The sequence below is a fragment of the Saccoglossus kowalevskii genome, chromosome 10 (assembly GCF_978046115.1).
Source record: "Saccoglossus kowalevskii chromosome 10, keSacKowa6.1, whole genome shotgun sequence".
Classification (NCBI taxonomy): Eukaryota; Metazoa; Hemichordata; class Enteropneusta; family Harrimaniidae; genus Saccoglossus; species Saccoglossus kowalevskii.
Window position 1 is genome coordinate 7,376,879 of NC_140650.1, and position 16,906 is coordinate 7,393,784.

The 16,906-nt window shown below is 37.2% G+C and overlaps 2 protein-coding genes across 2 annotated transcripts; one reads left to right on the forward strand and one right to left on the reverse strand.

Annotated features, from left to right (window-relative positions):
* Positions 1-9,836: 9,836 nt before the first annotated feature.
* Positions 9,837-11,503, forward strand: LOC100371573 (alpha-crystallin A chain-like). The gene has a single exon (XM_006817496.3). The coding sequence runs from the start codon at positions 9,930-9,932 to the stop codon at positions 10,479-10,481; it is 552 nt and encodes a 183-aa protein (XP_006817559.1). The 5' UTR covers positions 9,837-9,929; the 3' UTR covers positions 10,482-11,503.
* A 2,634-nt stretch (positions 11,504-14,137) lies between these two features.
* On the reverse strand, positions 14,138-16,643 carry LOC100371415 (3'-5' exoribonuclease 1-like). Its single transcript, XM_002735549.4, has 4 exons — positions 16,402-16,643; positions 15,667-15,750; positions 15,248-15,366; positions 14,138-14,642 (listed from the first exon to the last, which is right to left on the reverse strand). Exons 1-4 carry the CDS (start codon positions 16,546-16,548, stop codon positions 14,339-14,341), a joined length of 654 nt encoding a protein of 217 aa, XP_002735595.2. The 5' UTR covers positions 16,549-16,643; the 3' UTR covers positions 14,138-14,338.
* Positions 16,644-16,906: the final 263 nt, after the last annotated feature.

Consider the following 16,906-nt stretch of genomic DNA (forward strand, 5'->3'; position numbering starts at 1 on the left):
CTGATCAAAATAATATTATTTTTCTCATATGGAGCTAAGGCCAGGCATGGTAAATATAAAAACATCTGGTAGATTGGTTGAATCACCTCTGAGAAACAAATGCCCAAACTTTTGGGCAATTTTGCTTAAAATCCAAGATGGCGGCCAAACCACGTGACTGATCTGAAATCTTTTTTAGGTTTCTGAAAGAGATAGATATACAGATGCCATGAAGCAAAATTGAAAATAATCCCTCAAGTGTTGCCATAGTAAAAAACTACTTCCTGTTTAGAAGAAATCCAAAATGGTGGCCAAACCACGTGACCAATCGTAAAAATTTTATCAAACCTAAATGGGATTCATATATAGAAGCTAAATACTACATATGAGAGCATTCTACTTGGTGGTTCTGAAGAAGAAGATTTTTAAGTGTTTTTTGCCGTTTTTACGAAAAACAAAATGGCGGGAAAAGTCACATGACCGCTAAAGTTTTTATTGCTGATATTTATTACACATGAGTTGTACTATATACCATAAAAAAATCTAGACGCCTAGACCCTCAGAAAGTGGTCAAACAGCCACTTCCGATTTTATTTCAATCCAATATGGCTGCCAAACTAATTGACCAATCGAAATTCTGAAAGCATGTTGCACCAGTTCACATTAGGGACTATCAGTATAGAGCATTATCAGACCATTCCGTTCAGCGGTTTTCTCAAACGACTTGACGAAAAAAGTTACGGAAGAAAGAAAGAAAGAAAGAAAGATTAAAGCCGCAAGCGGCGTCACCGGGGCCCAAGCTATCGGACGAATTTCATCATTAAAGTGGTCACCGAATTGCCATTAAGGTACTTTGAATGATTTGTACCTTGAGGTTGATGTGCCTTCTATTTACCTGGTTTGGTAATGAGATATGGTTTTTAGAATATATAAGGAGCCATGTGCTTATGCATATTATTGAGGTTACAATGTCATATATGGTATTCTTTTATATTAGTCTTTTGTTTGATTACTTCATTGTGGCACTGGTTTTGCAACAGTGTTTCAGATATGACAGTTATGCATATTAATGAGTTCACGTGACCATATATGGTCATCTTTTATTTTAGTGAGAGCTCTTGTTTACCATCATCTTAATAATGTAGAAAAGGAAGTTTGAACGAACAGTTACATTAGGTACACATGCAGTTAGTTGCATGTATTTACCTGGTCTGGTTATTAAGATATGGTTTTCAAAATATATAATTAGCCATGTGTTTATGGATAATAATGAGGTTTGTTTGATGCCTTCATTATGGTACAAGTTACATATCCCGTTCCGTAATAGTGTTACAGATATGACAGTTATGCATATTAATGAGCTCACATGACCATATATGGTCATTTGTTATTTTAATCGAATCTCTTGTTCAAGGTTGTCATAATAACACAGGATTCATCATCCTAACTACAACAGTGCTTGAGTTATAACAGTTATGCATATTAATGAGGTTAGAAGCCCCCACCCCATGGGTGCCCAGCCACGTGGCCTAACAGTGTGCTATTGGGGCAAAATGATGCATCTGATGACACAAATGCACATACAAAATTTGAAAGAAATCAGACTAATACAAAACATGTAGTTGCATAATTTCTATTTTCACAAAATCCAAGATGGCGGCCAAACCACGTGACTGATCAAAATAATATTATTTTTCTCGTATGCAGCTAAGGCCAGGCATGGTAAATATAAAAACATCTAGTAGATTGGTTGAATCGTCTCTGAGAAACAAATACCCAAACTTTTGGTCAATTTTGCTTAAAATCCAAAATGGCGGCCAAACCATGTGACTGATCTGAAACTTTTTTTAGGTTTCTGAAAGGGCTTGATACACAGATGCCATGAAGCAAAATTGAAAATATTCCCTCAAGTGTTGCCAGAGTAAAAAACTACTTCCTGTTTAGAAGAAATCCAAAATGGTGGCCAAACCACGTGACCAATCGTAAACATTTTTTCAAACATAAATGGGATTCATATATAGAAGCTAAATACTACATATGAGAGCATTCTCCTTGGTGGTTCTGAAGAAGAAGATTTTCAAGTGTTTTTTGCCGTTTTTAGGAAAAACAAAATGGCGGGAAAAGTCACATGACCGCTAAAGTTTTTATTACTGATATTTATTACACATGAGTTGTACTATATACCATAAAAAAATCTAGACGCCTAGACCCTCAGAAAGTGGTCAAACAGCCACTTCCGGTTTTATTTCAATCCAATATGGCTGCCAAACTAATTGTCCAATCGAAATTCTGAAAGCATGTTGCACCAGTTCACATTATGGACTATCAGTATAGAGTATTATCAGACCATTCTGTTCAGCGGTTTTCTCAAACGGCTTGACGAAAAAAGTTACGGAAGAAAGAAGAAGATGATGAAGAAGAAAAAACCGGACAATAAGAATAGGGGCCTCGCCCTTCAGGCTTGGGCCCCTAAAAAAACTGAACGATAATAATAGGGGCCTCGCCCTTTGGGCTTGGGCCCCTAAAAAACTGAACGATAATAATAGGGGCCTCGCCCTTTGGGCTTGGGCCCCTAAAAAACCGAACAATAAGAATAGGGGCCTCGCCCTTTGGGCTTGGGCCCCTAAAAACCGAACAATAAGAATAGGGGCCTCGCCCTTTGGGCTTGGGCCCCTAAAAAACTGAACGATAATAATAGGGGCCTCGCCCTTTGGGCTTGGGCCCCTAATAAATAGCTAGAGGCAAGTAGGTTAGGACGATGGTAAGGATAAGTATTTTGCAGCAGTGGTGGAGAATTGCGCTTCTAGTAACAGGTTATATAGTATTCTTCAGTTTAGCACAGGAATTCTTGCTTCAGATGATTGATCTTTCGCACATGTTCTCTATTGTCACTTTATTCGTGTAATATTATAGTGTCTTTGTGACATGTCATCTAGGGCGTACAAGTGTGAACGATATCAACAAAAAATACATTGATCACAACTTTGCATTCCTGTACCAAAACGGCGTGCCCTGCCTATACAGTGCTTGTTAGACAATGGCAGTGTCATGACTTTGATGCAGCGTGGCTGTCAATGGTTCCATATACGGCAAGATGGAATAGAGGATACTACGTTATAAGGCGACAAATAAACTGTCCATTTTACACATTGGAAGTTATTAATCTCTGTCACCGCATTGTCAGTTGAGTGCATTTCAGTGTACTTGTAATCATACCCTAAGACGAAATGATTAGAATCATATTGAGTGTGTGGGTCACGTTTGGAGTGGCAAGTAGGGGGAATTAGGATACACGGCCTTCCAACGGTAAACTTGATAATCCGTTATTTCGTAAGAAACTGAGGAGCTTCGCGGAGTGTTGTGTGATCGTTGTTTTCGAAATAGAGGTGAGATTCTGTTGTGGGTCAGCTTGTCGTTTTTGTAATACATCTTAGTCAGACAAGATGAATTCAGTATCTGCCGAATCGACGACGACACCCGTGTCACGACTTTGGCGAGTTTGCACATGTTCATACTACTGAGAATGTGCTTGTGTTTCGCTAAAACAGGCGAAGAAACGACGTTAAAAGAACTTTGTGGTGTTAATTGTCCATGACTCATTAAACAACAGCAGTTTTACAAAAAAATATCAACTGGTTTGACGATGTTATCCCGTAATACGCGATTTTTCCGTTCGTGTGATTATGGTCCTGTGACACACCGCCGTCAATATCATGACGATCACCTCGGACACCACTGGGTATGATTATCTCCAGGAAACATTAAAATCATTCGTTGGGATATATTCCATGACGACAAACTGGCGTCTTTTTGGCTCCATTGCGTCAAAGGGAGTATAGCTGCCATGACAACTCCCGCCTAATTTTATGGCAGTTAAATGGATAAAAATGTAGATGCCGGAAAACTGTCTCGTGATTTACAAAAGAAATCTAATTAGTAAAAATAATCTCAATTCTCTTGGCGCTCTTGATGATAGAGTAATGATGAGTAGCACTGTTTGTCTGGTATGTATGCTGCACCATTATAATTCCACACTTTTTAACAAGACTGCTTATTCAAGATAAGCGTATCGTAACCACAATGTTCAAACAAATCCACCATAAGCATAATAAACTAAGCTTCTATTATTCAAATTGCACCTTAATCATCGTGATTGACGAGTGACGTCACCATCAATCATGTCATGAGATGAGTTCTTAACGGAATTTCCTGACGTGGATCTTCTCTCCCAGTTGACATCCTCCTCGGCATTACACACCCATGTTTTGAAAATGCAAAATCTGGCAAAACATATATAAAATGAAGAGTATACTATGAGTATAACGTAAACCATTACGATGACGTTTACTCTTATGTTTGTACTAATATTAAATTTAATTATTGTAATTTCAATAACTGTATAGTACAGTCTGAGGTATACACCACAATCAACTATAACCGGGGTATCTCCCTGATTGTCTCGACGTGACAGCGATTCGACAGCAAACGTCGAACGAATCTACGAACCATGCTGTTACCATGGTTATAGTAGAATGTTCCTCAAGTCAATTTCACATACCAAATTATTTGTATTAAAATTCAGTGAATGAATTCCATAGCAATATATTTTAAAATATCAAAATTTGGGGGTCGCCGGTGTTTTCTTTACAAGTCAGAGTTTACAAATTTTCCATCTTATTATGACAATCTAAGAATACAATCTCCATGGAAACGAGTTCATAGACCTATTTTAGTGTTGTTCATTTTTGAACTTATTGACAATAGTTACTTTCAAGAAACATTCTCATAAGACTTTTGAAATCGTACTGAAAGCGCCATCACAGTCGTTTATTTTTTAATGATGACAAGCAAGAAACCCCAGTATAAACCGAATCTTTTATTTCTTACTTCATCAAGTTTAAGGTCTCCAATACCAAACCAAAGAATCGTGTACGAATTTTTTACAAGCTACTGTAGAGCGCCGGTGAAAACAGCACTAGTCGAGATATCTCAACTTTGAGGTATTTCAGATCAACCAAATTTGTATGTGTTGCACGTATATGGGTGGTACTGTTAGAGTCTCAACAACAAGCCCAACGTACAGTTTTCTGAGAGTTCTCTACCTTTGTTTTCGCCGGTGATGGTTGACAGGCGGTGAAAATGCCGCTCCTAAGAATAGTGCAAGTTACAGCGACTGCGCACTGTGGCAAGCTGGCATGGTCATTATACTATATTTACTCAAACTACTGACGTTCTATGTTGAGAACAGTCCGGTATGCACAGACTGCACTTATTCAATAAATTATAACTAATAATTAAATACTTCAAAACTAGTCACGGTATAGCGACCGTGACAATTGCATATCTAACGCTGCACATGCTACCCCGAGATCACCACATAAATTTATATTTGAAGAGTGCAATGCATTGTGGGTGATTATTTATGAGTATATTTAAATAATTGTTTTCAATTTATCGTAAAATAAAAGTGTTGTTTCGACAACAAACGGCAGTATTCGTTACTGCCCGTTTTCACCATCGGACATTCTATGTTTTTGTCTACATATTAACCTATAGATACTAAGCGGAGGGTCGGCAAGGGGCATTTTCGTAAGCTGTAATCTATTGTTTTTATTTTCGTAAGAATGTAATTTAAATAAATAAAAAATGTAAATTCGTAGATATGGGCAAGGTGTAAAAGGCAATCAGCTAATTTATTAGTCTGTAATTTTACAAAGATCTTATTTTTGTAAGCGTATGAAGCATCTTCCAAAATAAATGTCTTATTTCGTACGCAATTTCCAATTTTGATTCTTAACACAAATTATCTAAAATATTATAGAAATGTAAAATGTAATTAGGAATTCACTTTATCTGTAAAGTGTAAAAACCTATATTTTACTGTCAATTGAACTTTCATTTTATTTCCTGTAAAAACGTAAAATGCTTTTTTATTTCTTGTAACCTGCCAGCTATCCCCTTGCCCCCTCCCTTAGCGGTAATTCGAAGCGAAATCGCATTGGTGTTTTCATTAACCCATACAACGAATACTGCTATGGTAATGGTCAAAGCAAAACGTGCTAAAATACAGCAACCACATTGACTCTTTGATTACGAGATGGTCGCATCATCTACCGTTTATTTGTTTAATTGTGTTAGGATGACCGTTTTGATCTTCTGTTATGCGTTATAAGGATTATGACAACCATACGAATCGGTGATACAATGAAGGGGTCTTTAATATCACCTCTAATCTCGTACTCGTCTACGATTCCTTCTAGTCATCGTCTCCCATGAGCATTTACGCCCCCATGTTCCAGTGTGATAACATAACTTAATAATAATAGCAAACTCCACTGACTTACCACGGAGAGATTTAATTGAGAGCATTAGGGGGCCTCAAAAGAGACCCCATATGTTATTATTCAGTGGAACTTTATATATTATCCCGATCTACTAATCACTTTATTATGATATGGATATGAAAAGAAATATAGACAGATAGGAAATTGATGTTGAACGGATACGAGATCTCGAGTATCCTGGGTAATTTCCCGTCCACAGTTCCAAGTATTAAGCGCATTTTAATATAAAACATCGTGTTTCCAAGAGTGATATTGTCACGTGTTTGTAGGTAAATCGATAATTTGTCACACAGGTACGATTCACGCGACAGCAGTGTCATCTACCGTCACTAGGTGGCATTGTTCGTCAAATACAACAACAAATAAATTTTGTTTTAAATGCTGATATCTACATATTCATTTTGTACTTTTTTTTAGAAATTCGTTGTATAGTATATGAGCCATGAAACATGAAAAACTACAGTATTTACCCGATCGAGAAATTGGGATGAAATTTTTCTAATTTTGTCGTGACGAGCTACGCCCTCAATGTTCTGGACTTGTTCTACTCGCAGTCAAACACGAAATGCGGTATAATATGATATGTTTGCATGTTGTAATCATTGTTTGGTTCCATTATACACTGCGGTCGCACTACTTGGCATATTGATATTTTTCTGCCTTGGAAAGATAAACGCCGGGTCACCAACGTTTGTTACCATTCTGTTCGGTAACAAAGATATATTGAATAGAAAATTCGAAATCATAGCAAATTGAATCATAACAAATAATCCTAATATTGAGTACGAGGTTGTGCGGAAGTACTGGCATTTGGTTGAGTAGCAACATATTCTAAGGCTTACGAAAAATATCGCCGTTAAAATTACACTTCACAAAATACCCGACAAGGTGTCTGCGAGAGGGCGCTAATTCCATAACAGATTTTACAAATTGAACTTCGCGAACATTATCTGATCGGCTTCGAAAAATTGTCGTTTTATAGGTTATATATTCCATGACAACAACTCAAACAAGGTGATATATATTCTATTTTATACTCGTGTCAACCGATCTGAAAAGGGTTCATCGTATGAATTGCTGATATGCAAGCAACATTTCAAATGAGAGATTGCTGTGGAGGGGCACAGTAATTACTCATTTGACAATGAGGCTAACACAGAAACAGAACAGTCAGGGAGATTTTAAGATGTTCTTGCAAATTTGTTTCCTGTAAAAAGTGCATGTGAATAGTGCTTTTACGAACTTTCCGCAAAATTTCACAAAACAGTTCAACTTTAATTATTTGGAGCATGTGTTATCCACACCTTTTGACTACTATTTCTGTGAGCGATTGCGAACGTTACGTGAAAATTGCAGTGACGTGTTCTAAAACTCTGCATATCAGCCCCCCCCCCCACTCAGGATCCATAGGGGGCCGCATGCGCGTTCCCATTTTCTCGGGAAAGAGGGTACTTTTTGACGATACGTGTTCCCGAGAAAATCGTAGAAAAGGGGGTATTTTTTGCTTGTTTTCCCGAGCTTCTCAAAATAGGGGGTGCATTTCAAAACACTTCCCGAGATATACAAAAAAGGGGGGTTTAAAAGGAGTTCTAGACTGAAAAGTTCCCTAGATAGGGGTGAAATTCATCGGAAAAGCCCGTGAAAGGGGGGTTAAATTTTCTTCTTTTCCCTGGATAGGGGGGGGGGGGTCAAAAAATGAGGGCACAAGCATAGGCCCCCCTAAATATAGGGAGTGGGGGGGATATCAGCCTAAAGGGCTATTAGATAAATACACTGTTACCCACAGGTTTCAAATGACTGATTCCTTTGCTTTATAGCCTGGCATTTCTTACCCATTTCCGATATATTCCAGTCACGAATCTGACATTTACTTCTGCATATTTTAGTAACTTGTTTTGCACTTCACTTCTGTACTTTCAACTGCCATGTAGTATTACACCCGCTCACTCTGTTATCATATCTATTACGAGTATTCAGTGTTTTTTTCTACTGTTTTTACTGCTTTGGTATGTAATTTATTTTTCTTCTATATTTTTGTTCACCCCAACACCATTATGTTAGATGTTTAGAGTGTCGACCATTTCTCCCTCTTTTATCCATTTATATTTGACGCGACTCTGGTAACATTATTGGTTCTCGACGAACCTGTCAACCAAACAATTATTCAATCTTTCCAGTGGCGCAGATCGAGACAACCCTTACCCTAAGAGCTCTCCTGACGCATGCTATTGTGACCAAGGGATAAATAAGTATGGACGACAGAGGTATAATTATTTGGTACAACGAATTCCCGTACTGAGTTTATTTACCAAGATTACACAGGAGAGTGACACTGTAAATTACAGGAACTAAAAACCTAAAAGATATGAAAATACAATAATTTACATTGAGAAATTAACGATAATTCAAATAAAAAAATACATTTCACACTAATACTGGAGTCGCCATTCAATGAAAGCGAACAAAATATTAGTTAAAGCACATGTCAGGAACAAAGGTTTGCATGGTCATTGAAGCACATGGCCAGAACAATAGAAACAATCTACATACCCCGTCAGTTGGTCAAATCTAACAAATTCCACTCAGTTTGGCTTGCAGGAGTTAAAAGTTTCTACAGTTGAAATGAGCTGGACTCCGAACATTCGCAAACCAACTCCGGGCTGAATGGTTCAGTGGTCAGAGAGGTGAAAGGACGAGATGCTCCTCAGACGAGTCAAATGATGTTACTGACCCAAACTGACTTCTCAGTGCTGAGTTTCATGGGAAATATGCAAATTACTTCTAATCACTCACGTGTGCCTTTTTTTGGCAAATTCCATGATAACTAATAAATTAAATTACTGAAAATACACAAATCATATATCTTAAATCAGTACGTTAAATAAATGGTTTAAATACATGTCTACATTATCAAAAAAGGTCAGTAGAAATAATCAAAAAAATATTACAGATTAAAGAGCGCCCTCAACGGCCAACTTTACTTAGCTCACATTATTGATAATACCGCAACGTTCAAATAATAGGGCAATTACATTCTCGCTGTTTAAATGTTCCTGGGGAATGTACCAACAAAAGCGGAACTTCCAAATCGTCACAGAAAGAAGAAGTCGTGACGATGATAAACGCTAGAGGGCGGTAAATAACAATGTAAGGCAATCGTGATTGCGAACATGTAAAAATGTCACCGTTGAAATAAAACCCACATACATAAAACACAGGAAATAATATTTTCTAATAAAGTTAACAATAATGTCAAATCGTAACCATTTGGCTAAATAATTTGATGATTTATGGTTCTTTTATGTCTCGATTTATAAACAATCGACGCAAGAAAGAAAGACGTACTATAACTCAATTTTCTTGTGATTTGATGATTTTCTTGTGATTTGGTGATTTTCGTTCTTATTTACAAATTCTACGAACATATTAATTGTTCTATGAACGACGAGAAATGTACTATAATACGGCAATTCTACTCATGCGCAGTTTTATAATAATATCGCTTACATTTCAACCGGAAGTGATCAGCTGCCTGATATCTTGTAGTGCGACATATCTATTATCTGCAAACCTAGAACGTTCCATTGCTGTGTTTTGTTGATCAAAATGTCTCGGGTACCGTTCACTCACCCGATGTTTGAAGGCTTTGATTTTCCAGCATCACAGGTGTTTGACGAAGAAGTGAGTCGAATGCGGGAAAGGATGCGGGCTAACATGGAGAGATCGGTAACCGAATCGCCGAGTTTATTTCGTGGATACTTTGTGAGTCCAGTACAGCAACAGTCTCCCACCGCTCTACAGCGTCGTATCAGCACACAAGAAGACGATCAAGACAAATTTCGTGTCGTGCTTGATGTACAGCATTTTAAGCCCGAAGAATTAGAAGTAAAACTGGTGGAAAACAAACTGATGGTTCACGCGAAACATGAAGACAAAGAAGACGAGCACGGATCAATTTCACGTGAATTTACCCGATACTACGTCTTACCCGACGACACTAACCTCGATGAAATCAAGTCTTATTTTTCTAAGGATGGGATACTGACGTTAGAAGCACCCAAATTGAAATCGGTTGAAGGGCAGCCAGAAGATCCAATCCCGATCCCCATTAAGCGTGAAGATCCGAAACCAGTGGAAGGGGCTGCTGCAAAAGAGTGATCTGCTCATTCGGAACGGTGTGGTTAACCTTGAATAGTCATGTATATGACGTACCAAGAATGTCATTCCCATATTGTACATTTCATTGTGGGAGATATGACCATGTCGATGTGTTCGTGACTGTCAAGGCAATTGAATTTCTCACACTAACTATACGTTCAGTATTTTTGTAATGTGGGAATAGTTTAAGGTATCACACATACAACTTAGTTACATTGGAATGGCATTTTAATTTAGAAAGTAGTCTGATGGTGAAAATATTTATTAATTGTTTTTAAGAATAACGCCTTCAAATTGCCTAACGTTTTTAGTAAATTTTGATGTAGTCGTAGGACGGACAGTCACATCTAATTATATTCCGATATAAATAGCTCCTGTAGAGCGGGTACATGGTGTGGTCAGTTTCGTTGTACTGTATTTTTAACATTTTACAGACAATGACGTTATCAACACGCATAATATCAGTGTATTGTTCAGGATCTGGTTGTAATGTTTCCGTCTTGATTGTACTGGTGTTTCCACCATTGCCGTTATAATATACCACCGATGTGTGCAAGTACTCATGTATTTCGGACGATTGTAGACGGTAAACGCATTTGTATAATTGTAATAGACCGTGCTCGCAAGGAAGAACATTGCATTCAGAAAGTTCTTTAGTTTATTCACAATAGATGCATTCGTTTTTTGTTTAATGTTTTATTCATTTAAAGTGTATAGTGAAAACAACTTGAACCGTGTCTGAAGGGAACCGCCCACTGCTCCATTCAACAGTACGATGCCTGCATAGACGATCCCCAACTGACAACTTGAAATAAGATCTTTTCACGCCCTGTGATGGGAATATAATAACAACATAGAACAACGACGGAATTTTAAGTCCGGTAATAATGATGCCTTTTGGGGTTAGACTGTACTGCTAGTAAAAGTATGTGACATTACTAGGGACTAAATAAACACAATGTAATTAGGTATAGAAATACTAACATATATTTTCAGTCAATAAATTTTATTTAAGAAGCAAACCCCGTCCTTTGTAATGTGTTATTTTATCGACACTGACCGGTCCTGTATTATCTACGTCAAACATAGCCATTGGAATGAGTCCAATGGGTCCCGGGGTTATTGGAGGTCACGCGAGATTTGCATATGAAAATATGTGATGATCGGTATTAGTAAAGTAATCGGGCATGACTTGTGCGCTCTGTCTCGGTGATTTGGTGTTGACAAAATATACTCGTACCAATAATAAACAATAATAACGATATACGGTAATTTTACCGACTTTAAATTATCAGTAACTTTATTTACGATACATTTAATGGAAATGTGTGTTAGCGGACAGTGAATGGAAATTTCATTCTCGAGTGTATAGTCGTCAAAAGAAGGCGGCGACGAAGGGAAATATTAGCTCAATCCAAATATTGATACACAGATTTTCTTTGTGGATTTGTTGTTCATGTACGAAAATACAGCAAAGGGAAAGTTTATTTTAGGTAAAGCCTGAAGAGATCTGTTTGTACCCCACCCCTAATCCAAATTTTAACCCTCACCCCAGCCACAATCCAATTTTATATTCCCCATCTGGATAACTAGGTGACCTTAGGAGGGGCATATACAATTACATTAGGAAGCGGTGGAGGGTAGGATAGGGTTAGAGTTAGGGTTAAGGGTGAGGGTACAAAAGAGACTCGTTGCTATTTAGTTCATGTTTATATGACCAATAATACTGGAAATGTCTAACAACCGTACTGATATGATGTATATGAGGGTTTTATATACTAGTACATTGGGGGGGGGGTAATATATATTCCATCAGCTGCGCCTTGTACATTACATTAAAATTTAAATTGCCTACGTTGCGTAGTCACTGTCGACGAGGAAGGTGCGACATTGCACCTTTTACCGGCTTTCGAATAATAATATTATATCGATAACAGAGTCTAATGAAAACCGTAGAATTAGATCTAAAATATTGGTATGGGACGCCCATTGATAAATTTAACGATTTCTATGAGATCTAATACATTGAGTAGACATTGAAATTAGATGGGGTGTCAAAATCGTCGATAATAAATCGATATTAGATCTAATAGAGAATATTGTCTTTATGTTGACAATACCTATTAGGTATAATATAAAATAAACTATTAGATTTATTATCAGATATTATCAGATATTATCAGGGAATAAAAACCATAGGTGACTTGTTAAAACCTCTAAAAACATTGTCTAATAGAAACCATTAGATTTGTTAGACTAATACTTGTCTAGTAATTTTCATAAAAAAATAGACAAGTCTAATGGTTTATATTAGATCTAATACTGTAAAACATGTTGAAAAAGCGGCATGCAATTTTAACGAATTGTGGTAAAATTACGTAAAAGTGATATGTTGATTTAGCGAATCTCTCTCGGCTCGTCATTGTTGATTCCTTTGTTTGGCGGCCATTTTGAATTAATAATAAATTCATTAGCGACATCTTGAATTAGCGAATCAGTTCTCTCGCTAAATTCGCGCAAAAGACATGTTTTACAGTATACACATCCATTAGAGTGTGCCATTAATGTCAAGTTTTATTATTAGAGCCACCTTTCAAGTCGAGAGTAGATATTCTCCGATAAAATGCGATAATAAATCAAGTGGACAATGTCTATCGGATTTAATAGAAAACGTTAGACAAATCGATTGTATTAGATATTATCGGAGACTAACTACATCTATTATATCCTGTAGACTCTAAAAGTATTCTGTAAATGTTCAGTTTTCGACAATCTAATAGATAATGAATCTAATGCCGCGCCATCATTCTATGGACGGCTGACTGGAAAATGTGAATCGTTGAGAAGGGAAGAGATTTTACGTAACTTCCCTGCCTACCAATTTATGACACTGCAAACCTAGATACCGCCCTCCCTGGTGGGATTATGGTTCAAGTCTCCACGTCTGCTGTACAAGCAACAGCACGTTGAAATATTATAAAACTCGCCAGGGAACGCGATTTTGTATCCACACTCATTTCAAGTGTCCGGTCGGGTACAAGCTAAATAGTTATTTATTTATTTATTGTGGGAATTACACAACAGTACTGCATAATACGCAAGACAATGAGGGAAGAAATATAATGAATTATACTTAGTACCAATGTGGAATTAATATTTATTTGACGTAGGATGAATTAAGTGTAAGGTAATATAATGTTCATTTCAACATCAACGAGACACACACTCATCTGTGAAATAATGAATCGTGACGTTTGTATTAGATATTATCTCAGCAGTGATGGTCAAGACTCGACCTGGATACTTGGGAGCAGTTCGACAACGCGTGGAACCAGTACAAGAGAAGAGCAAATATTTACGCATGCGCAGTATTGGCTTGCGTTAACAATTCATTGCATTGTATTAACAGTAAAAAAAACTCGTTTACACCACATAAGCATTTAAACACAAAACAAAACTAAATTAAAATAGTGCATCCTCTCAAGAAGCGGAGGTTGAAGTTGAAATAAAACGTACAATGTGTCGCAGCACACTGGTGTTTTAGTCAGAATATTGTAATATCTTACTTTCAGGCCCCATCATAACATATAAAGATATATTGTTATCAAATCATTCGATGGGTGAAATATATATGCAATATTAGAGAAAATATGTCATTTTTAGTATTGAAAAAAAAAATGCTTTATATTCATCATGAACTAAAACTGCTTTGCGGCACACTGTATAGTATGCGTTCAATGAAAATTACAAAATATGCATGCGCGGTGATTGTTTGCACAACAAATGAAACAATCAGCGTACATGCGTATAAAAGAATTTCGTTGTTTCAACGAAAAAAAAAATAGTATTAGAAGCAGCTAGTATGAGAAAGGTTTCATCCTCTCTGTCTTTGGAATGTACTTATCGCCACGACGACGAAGAACCGTTTTGGTAACGTCAGCCACGCTGTGTGCATCGGCGAGTGCTCGGTGATTGCTACCACTGCGAAGTAAACCAAGTCCTGCTAACATGTCTGACAACTTGGGCCAACGACGACCAACCAGACGCTTATATGATTTGTACTCTGTCTTCAATTCCACGAAGTTACGAGCCCAGTGAGGGAAGCTCAGCTTGGAGGTGTTGTTGAATTGGATGAATAGATACTTTCCGCAATCGAATGGTCTGATAAAAGATAACAATACAGAAGGGATTTAGATATCACCCGCACTAAAACCTGCATCCGTCCTTATTTTAATATTCACTTGTACTGAAATGAAATGACCCTAAAATAAAATAAAGCCGAGGAAATTTCAACTCAATTTCTGCAGGCTAATAAAGCAACCCGTATAGCTGGGACGATTTCTTTCGTCAATGATAAATATACGTTGTTTTAAGTATTGGGAATGCCCTATTTAAAATTTTAAAAATGAAACCAATAATTGTAACATGTGTGATTTTCGTAACGAGCAAAGTCTTTGATAAAATACGAGTAGAGCAGTCATTAGCGATGATAAGTATGTGCGTGTCGGCATATAGTCGCAAATGAACATAACAGTTTCGTGACGTCACGATGGCGTATTACATAAAAAACTACTTGCTGTTCAGTGCAGATGGTACTATAAAACTTTATTGGAAAAAAACGTTGTATAAAAATACAGTATATATGGTCAAATATGTTTTTTTTGTCATGTACCTCTATTTGACACAGCTCAATGTGCTAACAACATTAAACATTAAATATAGATAAATGTAATTAACAAGTAATTAATAGCTACAAGTGAACACACCCGTCTGTTACGAGCTGAAAATTTGGCGTCTCTGCTCCAGGTTTCAGACCCTTGGATTTCATCCAATCGATGAAGCGCCCCCACACGTCAGGGAACTCGTCGGCTGCATCAACTGTTTCCTGGAAATTCAAAGTGCAACAGGTTGTAAACGCTCACGTTTATAACAGTTGAGATAAAAAACAACAACACCAACAATATATTATGTTACTATATTATTCAGAGAATACACGTCACGTACTGTGAATCATTACATCGTAAGAAGTGGAGTACGCAATGGTTATATTGTCACCCGTACGTGGAATGCTTAATGAGCATGCGTAGAAGGAATACGACTGAATACGTAATGTGATACTCGAGGGTGTGTTCTGATAAACGTGTAAAAAGCTAGCATGTTTTGTTATTTCATTGACAATTTTCACCTGTGATATTTTAGTCAATTCTAAGCAGAACGGCTGAAGCGTTGGATGTTTAACTGGACGGCAATAGGACTGAAATTCGCCTTTCTGAAAAACAAATATTTAAATATAACTGCCAGTGATTATACCTGTAGCATTACTGAAATGTATGTGTCGGGTTCAGTTGTAGACATTGACAAATAAGGTGAATGATTCCACACACGATTTAAATGAATTCATAGCAAGGATGTGGTGTAACTATGGCAACATGTCTTATGTATGTATCGATTGATACATGTTCTGTTTGAGGGCATAGTACGGGCAGCAGTGAAACACCAAAATCCACGACCTCTTGACACAACGACCTTCTATGCAACGAACATGATCTATGATTCAATGTTAATTTCTTTGTGTCATACTTGACATTTTCAAGTAGGCATATGTAGGTATATAACGAACATGGGTAATGTCAGCGTAAACAAAAAGGTTACCCGTAAAAACCATATAAACACGGAAGTAGTATAAATAGACTTTGGCCCAAAACATCAGCATAATATATAGTTATATACAATATATAGCAGTATATTTAAAACAACAAAACCACTTGTTGATAGTGGTGTATTATGCAACCAATACGCACAAGAAGTGTCGCAACACCATGTTTAATTGCCGTAGCGGCATAAAGTACGGCGTTACATACACATGCTTCTTCGCATAGACGCACTTATCACACAACCATACATATAAATCAATACTAACCTCTTCCAAAGTATTGGAGTGCAGAATAACAGCACCAATGTCGATGATCTCAGGCTGAAACCCTTCAGTAACCTGATTTGCTGGACACTTGGGGTCCACACATGTCGCTTCCAGGTCGAAGCAAAGATAGAACTCCGGTCGTGGCATTGTTGTAACCGAGGTTCAATACAGAGGAGCAGTTCAATACAGTGGCTTCCACTATGTCTAACAGTGTAATTGGCACGTCACACAAAGGTATTCACACGGCAATGTGTATATTATGATACGAGGGATTTCCCAGAATGTTAGAGTCAGCTAATGTTGAAAATCACCAGACCAGCATTTTCCACTAATGATATTCACCAATGGATAATCTCATTGAATTTTTGAGGTCACAATGAGATATTTTAATTTATAGCGGTATTATTCTCCACACTATTTAAAGTGAAAATTAAATTATACTCATTCAGTATTTTATAATTCACAAGGTTTTTGTCTTCAAGAACTTCGTGCAAATAACGAAAAA